General features: G+C 38.6%; 1 protein-coding gene across 1 annotated transcript in view; it reads left to right on the top strand.

The window, feature by feature from the left end:
• The window catches only part of COL15A1 (collagen type XV alpha 1 chain), a 196,740-nt gene that overhangs the window by 147,863 nt on the left and 36,226 nt on the right, over positions 1–12,651 (top strand). Inside the window, exons 26-28 of the mRNA XM_036737445.1 lie at positions 769–837; positions 951–992; positions 12,279–12,324. Coding sequence (XP_036593340.1) covers positions 769–837; positions 951–992; positions 12,279–12,324 — 157 coding nt within the window. The remainder of the gene's footprint in view (positions 1–768; positions 838–950; positions 993–12,278; positions 12,325–12,651) is intronic.

Below are 12,651 nucleotides of genomic sequence, written 5' to 3'. Positions count from 1 at the left end.
GGAGATAGATGACGAAGGCTTTAAAAGCCATCGTTCGGGGACAGATAGTGAAGGCTTTAAATACCAGAGAGAGAGGTTTGTATTCTATCCAAAATGTTCAATAAATCAGTAGATTTGGAATCTGCCACTTACTACCTGCGTGCCCTTTGGCAAGGCTCTGAGTCTCAATTCCTCATTTGTCAAATGAGGGCGATGGACTAGATGTCCCCGAGGTTTCTTTCAGCTCTAGGTCTATAATTCTATATCTAAAATACATACTCATATATAATATATACACATATGTTATATATATATGTTACATATGTGTGTTTTTATATAGACATGCACACATATGTATATATTATGTATGTATGTGTGTGTATACTTATATATATTTATTTTTATATACATTTTATATATATATATATATATATTATATATATATATTCTTAGAGGCAATAGGGAGCCATTGATACTTCTTAGACAAAGGAATACCACAGCCAGACTTTTGCTTTAGGATTGTTGATTTTTCAGCTGTGTGAAGGGGAGGTTAGAGAGAGGAGAGACTGGAGGCAGGGAACTCAATTCAAAGGTTATGGCGATAGACCAGGGACAGTTACTCAGCTCTCCTAAAATTGCAGTTGAAGCCCAGTTACAGGAACATTCATTGATTCTCGTCCTCCTTCAGCAAAGCCTCCCTTTCTTTTGTTTGTTATTTTTCTTTTTTAGCAAACCCCCTCCCTCCCAGAGGTTTTTGAATAATCAGCTTCCTTTTCTTTTATTCCTCAGGGCCCACCTGGTTTGCCTGGTCCTCCAGGGCCTCCTGGACCACCGGGAGCTGTGATTAACATCAAAGGAGTAAGTACTTCCATGAGATCACTTGGCTTCTCTGTTGACTTTTATTAAAGCAGAACATACACTGTATATTTAAATGTATTTATTGAATTATCTTTCCTCTCAATCTTAAACAGACGGTTTTCCCAATTTCTCCCAGGCCTCACTGCAAAACACCAGTAAGTTGCCCCGCCTTGTTTAACCACAGGCATTGACCATGCATGAATTCCATCCCCCTTCAAAAACTGCAGAAATGGCATGCTCCGTGCTTATGGCCCAGTCCTCTTACGTTTTATTTCACTGTCTTTTTTGATTTGGAGTCCACCTCAAAAATGTTTCACATCCAGTATATATCCTTGAGCAGCAAGAAGCTTTTAAGATAATATAAAATGGCATTTATGCATATATAATTTTATATATGTGCAAGTACTGCCAAAAAAAGGTTTTAAAACCAACACAAAAATCTTAGCAGATATATTTTACATCAGGAGCTTTAAAGCAAAATTTCACAGTTCATTGTACTGTCTCCTTTTACTTTCCATCATAAAGAAGCCAAATAAAAAGATTAGGGAGGATGATCACAAATTTGGAGCAATTTCCCTATTAAAATAAGACAAAAATCTTGGCTATTTGGTTCTATCCCATTGCTTTGAGTTCATAAATATCTATAAACCAGTTAAATAGTAAAGACTGTCTATATATCAAAGTGCTTGTTTGATTTTACAGACTAGTCAGTGATTTAAATAATGGCCTTGTCACAGGCATATACTTCATAAAATTCCAAGGAATTTAGGAAAGGACATGGGGCTTAAGTATCCCATACTTCAGTGATGCAAATGATTTCCTCAAGTGTGGAAATATACACTACCAAGGGTTGTATTTAATAAATGGAAGGAATTATTTTCCATATAGGCCAGAATTGTGCTGTGCAAATTTTATAAAATGTAATGAGGGCCACACCCCACGCATCATGTGTGGCTTTAGGTCTGTATGGCTCAGTGCTAAAGGATTTATGCTTGGAGATGACCAAAATAATCCCCTAATTGGCCACTCTGCTGAAAGAGCTGTCAGTGGATCTTAGAAAGGGAATGATTCCAGCCTCTCTCTCCTTCCGCCCCCCCCCCGCTCTCTCTCTCTCTCTCTCTCTCTCTCTCTCTCTCTCTCTCTCTCTCTCTCTCTCTCTCTTTGACTCAACCTATGGCACATAGCCTTGGCTTCCATTGAGGTGACCACTCCTCCCAAACCCAGTCTAAATGGAGAACAGTGAGCAAATGGCAGATAGGCTTTTACAATAAACATAAGTGTGTTAACAACCTGGGGTTCCTCAAACACATGCCCATGCTTTCCCATTCAGGGTAACATGGATGCTCACAGCAAATTATTCTGGAAACTGAACCTCCACAAGGTATATTGTTTTGTCAGAGCACAAGTCCTTCAGTGAGGATAGGTAGGTGGCACAATGGATTACGTGCCAGGCCTATAGTCAGGAAGGCTCATTTTCATGAGTTCAAATCTGGCCTCAGACACTTACTAGCTATATGACCCTGGGCAAGTCACTTAACTCTGTTTGCCTCAGTTTCCTTATCTGTGAAATAAGCTAGAGAAGGAAATGGCAAACCTCTCTGGTATCTTTGCCAAGAAAACTCCAAATGAGGTCATAAAGAGTCAGACATGACTAAAATAACTAAACAACAATTCCTTCAGTGCCAAGTCATACAATTCTCCACATATAAATTTTCCAGGGTTGGGCCTCGAGGCCACATGTGGCTCTCTAGGTCCTCAAGTACAGCCCTTTGACTGAATCCAAACTTAAGTTTTGGATTCCTCATTACTATTTTAGACAATGCCTTAGCAAGACAGTAAGCTATGTGCTTGGTAGGTACTTAATAAATATTTGTGGGTTGATTAAATTATCACTTTATTTAGGCCAAAGCTAGAAATGTGGGTGCCTCCATGCTTGCCTAACCACAGCACCATCCTATGCTCTCCCTAATGCCACCATTCTTTCCTAAATCTAATGGTATCACTTAAGACAGTATCTTGTAATGGAAAACATACTGATCTAGGGATCAGGACTCCCTAGTTTATAACTCAGCTTGGAGGCATTTCCTAGTTGTATGATCCTGGGCGAGCCACTTTCTACCTCAGTTTCCACATTCGTAAAATGAAGATGACATTATCTGAATTATCTATCTCATAGTATTGTTGAAATCAGCTATTTTCATTACTTTTAAGATTGATCATTGTCAAGGTTTGCCACAGTAGAAAGGGAAGATCGTCATGTATACAGATTCCTTTCTTTCCTCCCTCCCTTATAGGATGTGAATGAGTAAGGAGCTTGAAATCTAGTAAACATTTGAAGTTCCACTTAAGGAGATTCCCTGAAAGTAGAGTTTAAGGTCAGGAAGTGGAAAAGAGATGTTTTGGGAAAACTGAAGTGTTTATCAAAGCTAGAAATTGCATTTGATGACATCGGTACAGATTGGGTTTAAGAGGTAAGAGATGGGATTTGTGAATTACAACATGAACTTTTCTTACCCCAAAAATAGATCTAAACTCAGATGGTTAGAATTCAGGCTTCTCATAAAAGCAAAGTTTACCCATGTTCATTTTTTTGGCTCTTGTCTAGAAGAGAGAAATATAGCCAATTAGATTCTTTTTTTCATAGTAGCAAGTCAAGAAGAATATAGTTCAGTGGTGTCAAACTCAAACAGAAACAGATCTCTGTAGCAGTACATTGACTAAGCAAAGTACAAATTAATATAATTTATGTTGTAATTTTATTTATTTTGTTAATCATTTCTCGATTAATTTTAATCTGGTTCAAGCCATGCTAGGGAGTTTTGCAACCCACAGGACGTGAGTCAGACAACTCTGGTGAAGCTGATTTTAATTGCACAGAATACCAGGATCTCAGAATGAAAGGGATATTAAGTGATATCTAGTCCAACCCATATACGAACAGAAATCTCTTCTAGAATATTCTGGACAAATGGTACAGTGGTGGGATTCAGCCAGTTCGCACAGGTTCATTAGAACCAGTACCTAATTTTAGGTTGAGTTTCCTGAACTGGTTGTTAGTGGGAGGGGCAGGGGGCAGGGCCTGTGCCCACCATGTCAGCAGTGGGGGTGGTGCCTCAGCTTGGTTCTGTGGAGAACTGGTTGTTAATTCATTTGAATCCCACCACTGGTTATCGAGACCAGAGTTTTCAAACTCACAGCCCACAAAACTCCTAAATCTATCCTGTACTAGATCACAATGTAATTGGGAAATGTTTAACAAAGTAAATAAAAATGTAATACAACATAGGTAATGTTCATTAGTAGTTTTCTAAGTCAATGGATCCATTTTTTTTTTTGCGTCTGACACCACTGAGTTAGACTCTGCTTAAAGACCACCAGTGACGAAGGATATTCTCTCTCCTGAGGCACTCTGACACTTTGGAACAATTTTGAAAGGTTCTTAGTTCAAGGAACTTGCAGCTACTCATCTCAAATGCATTAGGGAACTATTGAAGGTTTCTGACATTTTGAAACAAAGAAGTCTACCCAGGTTTATAACAAAGAGCCATCATTTCAATTCAATCACGTGGTTCTTTGCTGCCCATTTCCATGACACCTAGTGCTCCATCTAGGATTGAAGTGCAGGTTATCATATGACTATCCCAAATAGCTAAAAAGTAACCAGGTAAGCTTACATGGAGAGTTTGCTCTCTTTCCAGCATGTGTGTCCAGGACGTAACAAAGGGCATCCCAAGGCTTGTCACATCTGACAACTACTGTGCATTTCTACCATTCACTTAGGCAGTCACAAGCCATACTGCCAAAAGTAATTTAGAATGCATAGCGAAGGATTATGAAGTCTTACATGAAAAACCGAAGACTTCAGGCACATAGGTGGCATTTTCATCATTGCTATCCATTGAAGACCAAGTGCTTCAGAACAGAAAGACAGATTTGGGAAGTGAACAGTTGGTTAAGAAGATTCTATCTGAGAACAGATTCTGTATTTCTGGACCATGGCTTAAAATAAAAGGATAGGTTCTTAGACAGGGATGGAGTGCATCTAACAAGTGTTGGCTAAAAAATAGTTATTTGGAGTCTTGAAAATCAAATCAAAACTAAAAATGAAGAGGGAAGAAGGAAATTGCCTATGTATCACCCATCATACAGAGTAGCAACAACATAAGGAGATTAACAACAGAGATGCCCAGAAATTCGTAAGAAATGACATTAAAAATTGATTTTTAAAAATTCACAAAGTATAGATAACAAAGTAAACTAGCGAGTCTTAACACTAGCAAATTTAACTTCATAGGTATTGAAGACTTACTGGGATAGGACCTATGCCTGCAGTGTAGCTCAGACAGATATACCTTATTTAATAGAGTAGGTGGGGCAAGGGTGAAGAGGATGAGGAGTGGCATTGTATTTTAAGAATATATACTCACATGAGAAATTCAGAAACTAGAAGGGACAAGGGGTAGAAAGCATTTTGGGTGAAAACCAAAGGAGGCAGAAACTGACGCAACACTGTCATCAGAAAGTACTACAGATCACTTGGTCTGAAATAGGAGATGAAGAGTTTGGGCAACAGATCACAATCTTGAAATGGAGACATGATAGAGTAATGATTGAGGACTCAAATTATCTCGGTACCTACTGGAGCTCTCTTTTTGTCAAGAGCATAGCAGCTAATGATTTCTTGGCTTGCCTTAAAAATGATTTATCCTTCAAAAAGTGGAGAAAGAAATGGGAAAAATACTATTCTGGATTGATTCTCATTGGCAAGCAAAAACTGTCTGCCAGGCTGGAGATGATTGGAACCTTGCGGGGAAGTGACCGTTTCATCTTAGAATTTGTGAGAGAAGAGCCAGGAATAGTCATGTATTCTATATTTTGAGAGAACAGATTTCAAAGGATACTGAGAAAGGATAGAGAAGATTTTGTGAGCAAAAATTCTACATGGAAGTCAGCTCTCAAGAATCAAATTCTGAAGACACATTATTCATATGGGGCATAAAGGGGGAAACGGGTTAAGGAGACCAATGTGTCTGCACAGAGAACTAATCAATCCGATCTGGGTTAATAGAGGTAGGGGATGGTCCCACTGAACTTTGCCCTGGTCAGAACACTTTTGGAGTATTTTATTCAGTTCTGGGCACTATATTTTGCAAAAGACTTTGGTAATAAGTGGACAAATATAGAGAGCCATGTGACAAACATAGTTAAAAAAAAAACTCCAGTTCATGCCATATGACAACTGGCTGAAGGAATCAAGGATATTAGGCTAGATGAAAAGAAGACAGAGATGAAAGGATAGCCATACTTAAAGGCATGCTCTGCAGAAGGGAGATGAGATTTGAACTCTTCAGGGCCAGAGGGCAGAACTTGGAACAGTGATGGAAGTTGCAAAGTGACAGACTTCAGCTCAATGTAATGAAAAAATCCCTAACAACCAGAGCCACCCAAAATTAGAATTGGCTGCCTAGGGAGCTAGTGAGCCCCCCCTTACTCCAGTGTATTATGGAGGAATATCCAGTATTTCGTACTGGACATGTATATATGCATGTATGTGTATGTGTGCATGTGTATATATATTAGATATACATAAGTATATTGTACATGCATAAAAACACACGGAGAAGGAAATGACAAATCACTCCATATGTTTACCAAGAAACCCCAGAAAGGGGTCACAAAGAGTCAGACATGACTGAAAAATGACTAAACAACAATATAAAAATGCTGGACATATACATATTATGTATGATATATATTATATATAGATATATACAGAGAGAGATGTAGATTGCATATGTGTACGCATATATAAATATACTTAGATATATATGTAAATATAATATATATAAATATGCTGGGTACATATATGGGATATAGATATATAAATATTCTGAATATGTATAAATATATTGGATATGTAAATGTATTGATATACATATTTTAAATATGCAAATATACTGGATGTATATAAATGTACTTGATATCTATAAATAAATATATTGGATATATGTGAGTATACTGGGGATAGATATAAATACGTTTAATATATACTAGACATATATGGGATACGAATATATACTAGATATGTGTGTTTGTGTATAGGAGATATAACTGTATTGGATTCATATCTATAGATTTCTAAGTATATCTAGCATATTATGGAGTGGATTTTTGTGGCACTTTGAGCCTTACTACACGGCCTGAAATCCCTTCCAACTCTGAGATTCAGTGATTCTCTAAAAGTGCCAGGTGATAATTGTGCTATTTCCGAGGACCGATCAGCAAGCAGACTCCGAACATCTCCGGCGGTTTTGAGGCGGTATTTCAGAACATCTGGATTTCTTTACCATCAGGCCATCTCCATCAAAGACAATCTCAAGATGTTATAAACAACCATCAATCCTCGTTTAGCGTACCTAGTTACACATGTGCTGTCTTGAGAAACAAAGAAAGGGAAAGAAAGAGCAAACCAGAGACAGGAAATACAAGCTGCGTTTATAAAGCACAGTGACCCACCTTCCAGAAACAAACCAAAACTCACATTCAAACGAGTTCTATTTCACCCCTGAAGATTCTTACACAACCACTCCGGTGGAGGTGGGATGGGAAAAAAGGAAGAAGCATTTATATAGTGCTTACTGCATGCCAGGCACCATGCTGGGTGCTTTACAAGTATTATCTCATTTGATCCTGGCAACAACCCTGCAAGGTAGGTGCTGTTATTATCCCCCTTTTACAGGTGAGGCGACTGAGGCAAATAGAGGTTAAGTGACTTGCCCAGGGTCACCTATCTAGTAAGCTTCTGAAACAGAATTTGAGCTCAGGTCTTCCTGGCTACAGGCCCATGTGCTCTATCTGCTCTACCAACTGACTGCCAAGTGAGAGTGCTATTTGTCAGAATTTTCTCAGAAGTTTTGGAAAATCTATCATATCTCTTTGATTGCTTAATAAATGCTTATTGATCTGTTATCGATCGGTTGATATACTTCAATTATTTGAGGATACATTTGAATTTTTAAATACTCAAAAGACATTCAGAGCTAAATGTAATGAGGTTGTTGACAGGTTCACTGCTAGAGGTCAGACGGATGATATTAATAAATGAGAGAAAGCAGAAACACATCTACCTTGGTCCTATCTGGAAGAATGATCTTTATACTTAAAAAGTCAGATGAAAGATGATTATAAAGAAATAGAAAAAATAAGATTAGTGAAAATAAGAGACCTGTTTGCTCTAAATAAATTCCAGTCATTTGACCTAGATGAATTACATGCTGAAAAAATATGAAGATGCGATTACTGAACCAGTGTCAGAGATTTAATGAGAAAATATTGAGAAAGAGAGAGCAGAAGACTGCAGATGATCAAAGATTTGTCCTGATTTTCAAAAGGTGGAAGGCAAATGCTTCAAATTATATAAAATGAGGCCAGGAAATTTTTGTCCTGACGGCAGAAATGCAGGACAATAATCACCTACTCCAACCTCCTCCTACAGTGTTTTTAAGCGCCTGAGAGAGGCCCAAGTTTCAAGGTTTAATGCAATTAGCCTGAACTAGATGCTAGCTGCCTGGAGGCATGTTGGGAGTTGAAAAGAAAAATGAAATACAGTTCATATGTTTATCTCCAAATCTAGGAAGACTCTGTAAGAATTGTGGACTCCATATGGGGACACACAATCTGCATTCTGGAGCAGAGAATAGGCAGATGGAATTTATTCACCCTGACCCAACGAGAGTGAATACTAGGGACCTTGCTATTAAGGTAGGGAGTGAGATGAACCAAAGTTACATCAAAGGAGGATTTTCTTTTTCTTTTTTGTAGTTCTAGAGTTCATTGAACTCAAAAGTAAGAAGTTAGAAGAGGGCAGATTTCAATTCAGTAAGTGAATTTGGAGCATAGGGGAAATTGATAGAATTATTTGAATTGATTAAATATTTGATTTTTTTTTCTTTTTTGTTGGGAGGCAAAGGGTCACATGGCTAATAAGTGTCTGAGCTCTGATTTGAACTCAAGTCCTCCTGAGCCTAGGGCTGTGCTCTGTCCACTGCATCACCTAGCTGCCCCTGATATTTGCCTTTCTACCATAGCCAAGTAACTATTTTATGTGTTCCAAGTGGTCTCCCTTCTGGAGAAGATGGTGAAGAGACCTGAATGACACCTTTCCACAGTCCAGGTAGTTAGGGGCCAATGAGAAGGGTTCCTAAAGGAAACAAAAGCAAGGTTTCCATGAAAAGAAAAGCAAAACAAAAAACCGCACAAAATCTAAGATGGGGAAGGGAAAATGTGGCCAACCCTTACTGGAATGTTGCAGAGTGAAATAGTGTTACACGGAGGAGAAAGGAAAGAGGAAGGATGACTCTCCATCTGCAACTTAAAAATGGATTTAAATTTCTTTCTGATGGAAAGTGTGTGCATGCATGTCTGTGTGTATGTGTGTTGTCTGCCTAGGTTGTATGTGTCCATATGAGTCTATTTAAATGGAACCCGCAGGGAGGTGGGAATAGATGTCTCTTCCATTTGCTTTTCCAAGGAGGCTTTAATTCCTGCCAGGAAGGGAAGCAGAAGATGGAGACTATAAGGCTGGTCAATCTGCTCTCCTCTGAAAGGGTGTACTGAGATAGAATTATATCTCATCACTTTCTAAATATTATTAATCTAGGCAAAATTATTTTAGGTTCAAGCAGTGCTCTTCATCATTATCCCTTAACTGAGGAGTGCCTCAAACTACATATCCACGCATTGACTCCCTTCCCATCAAATACCAGTTATACAAAGATCATACGTAGAGAACAGTCAATAAATCCATGAGAACATACTCGACGATACACAGACTCAATTATCTCTCCCTGAAAGAGAGGTATCTTAGCTCAAATACGAAAGTTCTAGGTCTTACCCAGGGGCAATTCCCTGAAGTCTCTAGTGTGGAAAGCTGGAGACAAAGACATACCAAGATACCAACTCCTCTGTATGGCTTCTTCCCAGAGTCTTTCTATCCCTTCAGAGGCTTCTCCCTGAAGAAAATCTGGAACTGCATGCCTTGCAATGAAGCTATTTGCCCAGTAGAAGAAACTATACCTAGCAGGAAACAGGCCCTTTGATTTGAGGCAAGCCACAGATTTGAGGAGATGAGCTCTGTGAGTTGAGAAAAGAATTAGTCTTGGCCATCAGGAGTTGAGTTATACATAACAGCAGGCTTAGTGACCTGCCCAGCAGAGAGGCTATACTTAGAGGTGGAAGTATAAAGACATCATGAAAAGGGAAAGGACATTGGGATCCTTTCGTGTTAGGGTTCTGACCACATACGTTTCCTACATGTGAGCCTCTCTACTAAGGTGCTAGTACTAGAGTAACAGTATACTCTTTGCGTATGCCCAATATTCTCATATATGCTATGTGTAATGGCAGAAAGGTATGTCTCAGGTTAATGGGGAAAGTGTTTTATTAATATCATTCTTAGGATGTCATCTCAGTATATACCTCTGCTTTAAGCTGTTTGTGTCTATTAAGGGTAAGCATACTGGTGGGGGCTTATGAATTATATTTTTAGGAATACAGGCTCATAGAGTAACTTGAGCCTGGGGTTAGTCATCTCCCTAGGATCCAACCTGTGAATCCAATCCTGTCCCTGAGGGAGTGCTACATCAGCAAGGTTGTAGAGGCATCAGTGCATTGGATATAGCAGTGGACAAGATGACCTTTCAGGTCTCTTCTACCTCTGGGATTCTACAATTCTGTGATTCTATACCACTTTTATATGTGTGTGTGTGTATGTGTGTACATACGTGTGTGTATGTGTATGAGTGTGTATGTATATACATATATATATATATATATGTTTGATTAAGTGCCTCTCCTTCCATTTTTGTATATGCTTTTTATAATCTAAATTCATTAGAGGAGATGTTCAATCCTTATATCCATGAGATTCCGCTTCCCTTTCTTTCTTATTGTGGTCATTTCTGCTTCTACTATCACTTTTTTCTGAGAGCCTCCTGTATCTCTTATACCAGCTTTCCTTTTAGACTCTCAGGCCATGGAATCATCCCTATTATTTATCTGAAGTTAAGAAAAGACAAAAAAAACTTAAATCCAGGGTAGCATGTACTCCTATGCACAATAGTTCCTTTTAGACTACCACAAATTCTAGGGCAGCGTGATAACATTTCCCAATGGCTCGTATTGCATCTACCTCATCGACCACATCCTCCTAATGGGTATAAATAGAGTCAGAGTAGCTGTTCCCCGTCTTGCTTCCATTTCTTTACTCTATACACAGGAATCAAACAGGATTTGACTTTATTTTGATTTGACTGACAAAGATGATCAAAGGGAATATGAGAGTCCCTGAGGACTGAGGACTGAGGGCTGAGGGCTCTCTGAGTTTAACCATGCAGTCCAAATTTGGCAGGGAGTTGAAGATAGCCACTGGGGCTCTTGGGGAAGAGGGTAAGTGGAAGGAGATATGATACTCAATGTACTTTGATATAATATCCAATATAACTACTTAGATATGCATGTCATGATCGTGCAAATATCATATACTACTTTTCCCTTGAGGAGTCATACAGGAGAAGCAAATAACATTAAATATTTATTAATAAAAAGGCAAAGGTAAAATGTTTCTTGAAGGAAAAGCTGGCATTGTTATGTATAAATGTTGATTGACTCAGAAAAGTCTCAGAAACTCACTGCAGTCTAAGAACGATATAAGATTTTTGACAATGAGAGCAAGAGAATTTTCGGGAGTTTTAAAATATAACTCAGAAAGGAAGAAAAGGTTTGCCCCATATCACTGTCATTTCTGGATATATTCCCACTCCACAGACTGCTTGCTTTTCATTGGGCCAGAACCAATCTATAGTATATAGGTTACTCTAAAAAGAAAGGAGTGGAAAGCTATCTGAACAGAAAATCATGGGCTCAGTTAAGAAGATATGTGATGGCTATCTCCAAATGTCTCTCTATGTCAAGATGAAGAAAACAGTGCTAAATAATTCCGTGCATAATCCTTGAGGACTGGCAGAACTCTCAGCTATATCCGATCCACTTTAAAAAGAAAAGCATAATGACAAGATTTGATTTTAAAAAAAAAGATCTATTATCTAAAAGCTTCCAGTTTCCCCTTTGCTCAATCCCTGGAGCAATAAGCCTGTATGCCACAGGGAGCCAGGTTGCATGATATGACCTTCTTACTGAAAGCATCGCATGTGACAGAGACTACAGGCTTCTGGGTGAGCCCCTGAGCATTCATCCATCTAGTACAGTGACCCAAACTACGAGGCTGGCGGTGCATGCGAATGGCATTTAGTTTGATGTGAATGAAGTTGTAAATGTTTGCCGAACTTAATCTATCCCTAAACATGAGGCCAAATGGACGATAATGCTATGCTAGGCAAAGATCTATCTTGAATGTAAAGTGCTTCCTTCTTCTCTCTCTTTAGGTCAATCCTACTCATCCCGGGAATCAAGAACTAATAACTTTCCATGGTACTCACTTTTTTATTCATTTTATACTTCTCATGTATGTTTTAGCCTTTGGTAGCCAAGAGTAAAAGCATTTCTGTTTGTTCAATGCACCAATGAATGACTATGTATTTCAAGGCTCTCCTTGGGGGGAACCACATAACATTTCCAAGCAATTATAACAAATTCCTTTCTCCTTTCAAAACACAGTTTAAGCTCTACCTTCTACATGAAACCTTTCCTGATTGCCCCCGCTGCAGGTGTTCTTCTTTCCAAATTACTTTATAGTGAGTGACCCTAGCATATATTTGTGTAGATTCTTTATACGTTTATTCTACATATACTTTGTGT

The sequence above is a fragment of the Trichosurus vulpecula genome, chromosome 9 (assembly GCF_011100635.1).
Source record: "Trichosurus vulpecula isolate mTriVul1 chromosome 9, mTriVul1.pri, whole genome shotgun sequence".
In the NCBI taxonomy this organism is placed as follows: Eukaryota; Metazoa; Chordata; class Mammalia; order Diprotodontia; family Phalangeridae; genus Trichosurus; species Trichosurus vulpecula.
Note: the sequence above shows the minus strand (reverse complement) of the source record. Positions and strands in the feature narration are given on the sequence as shown.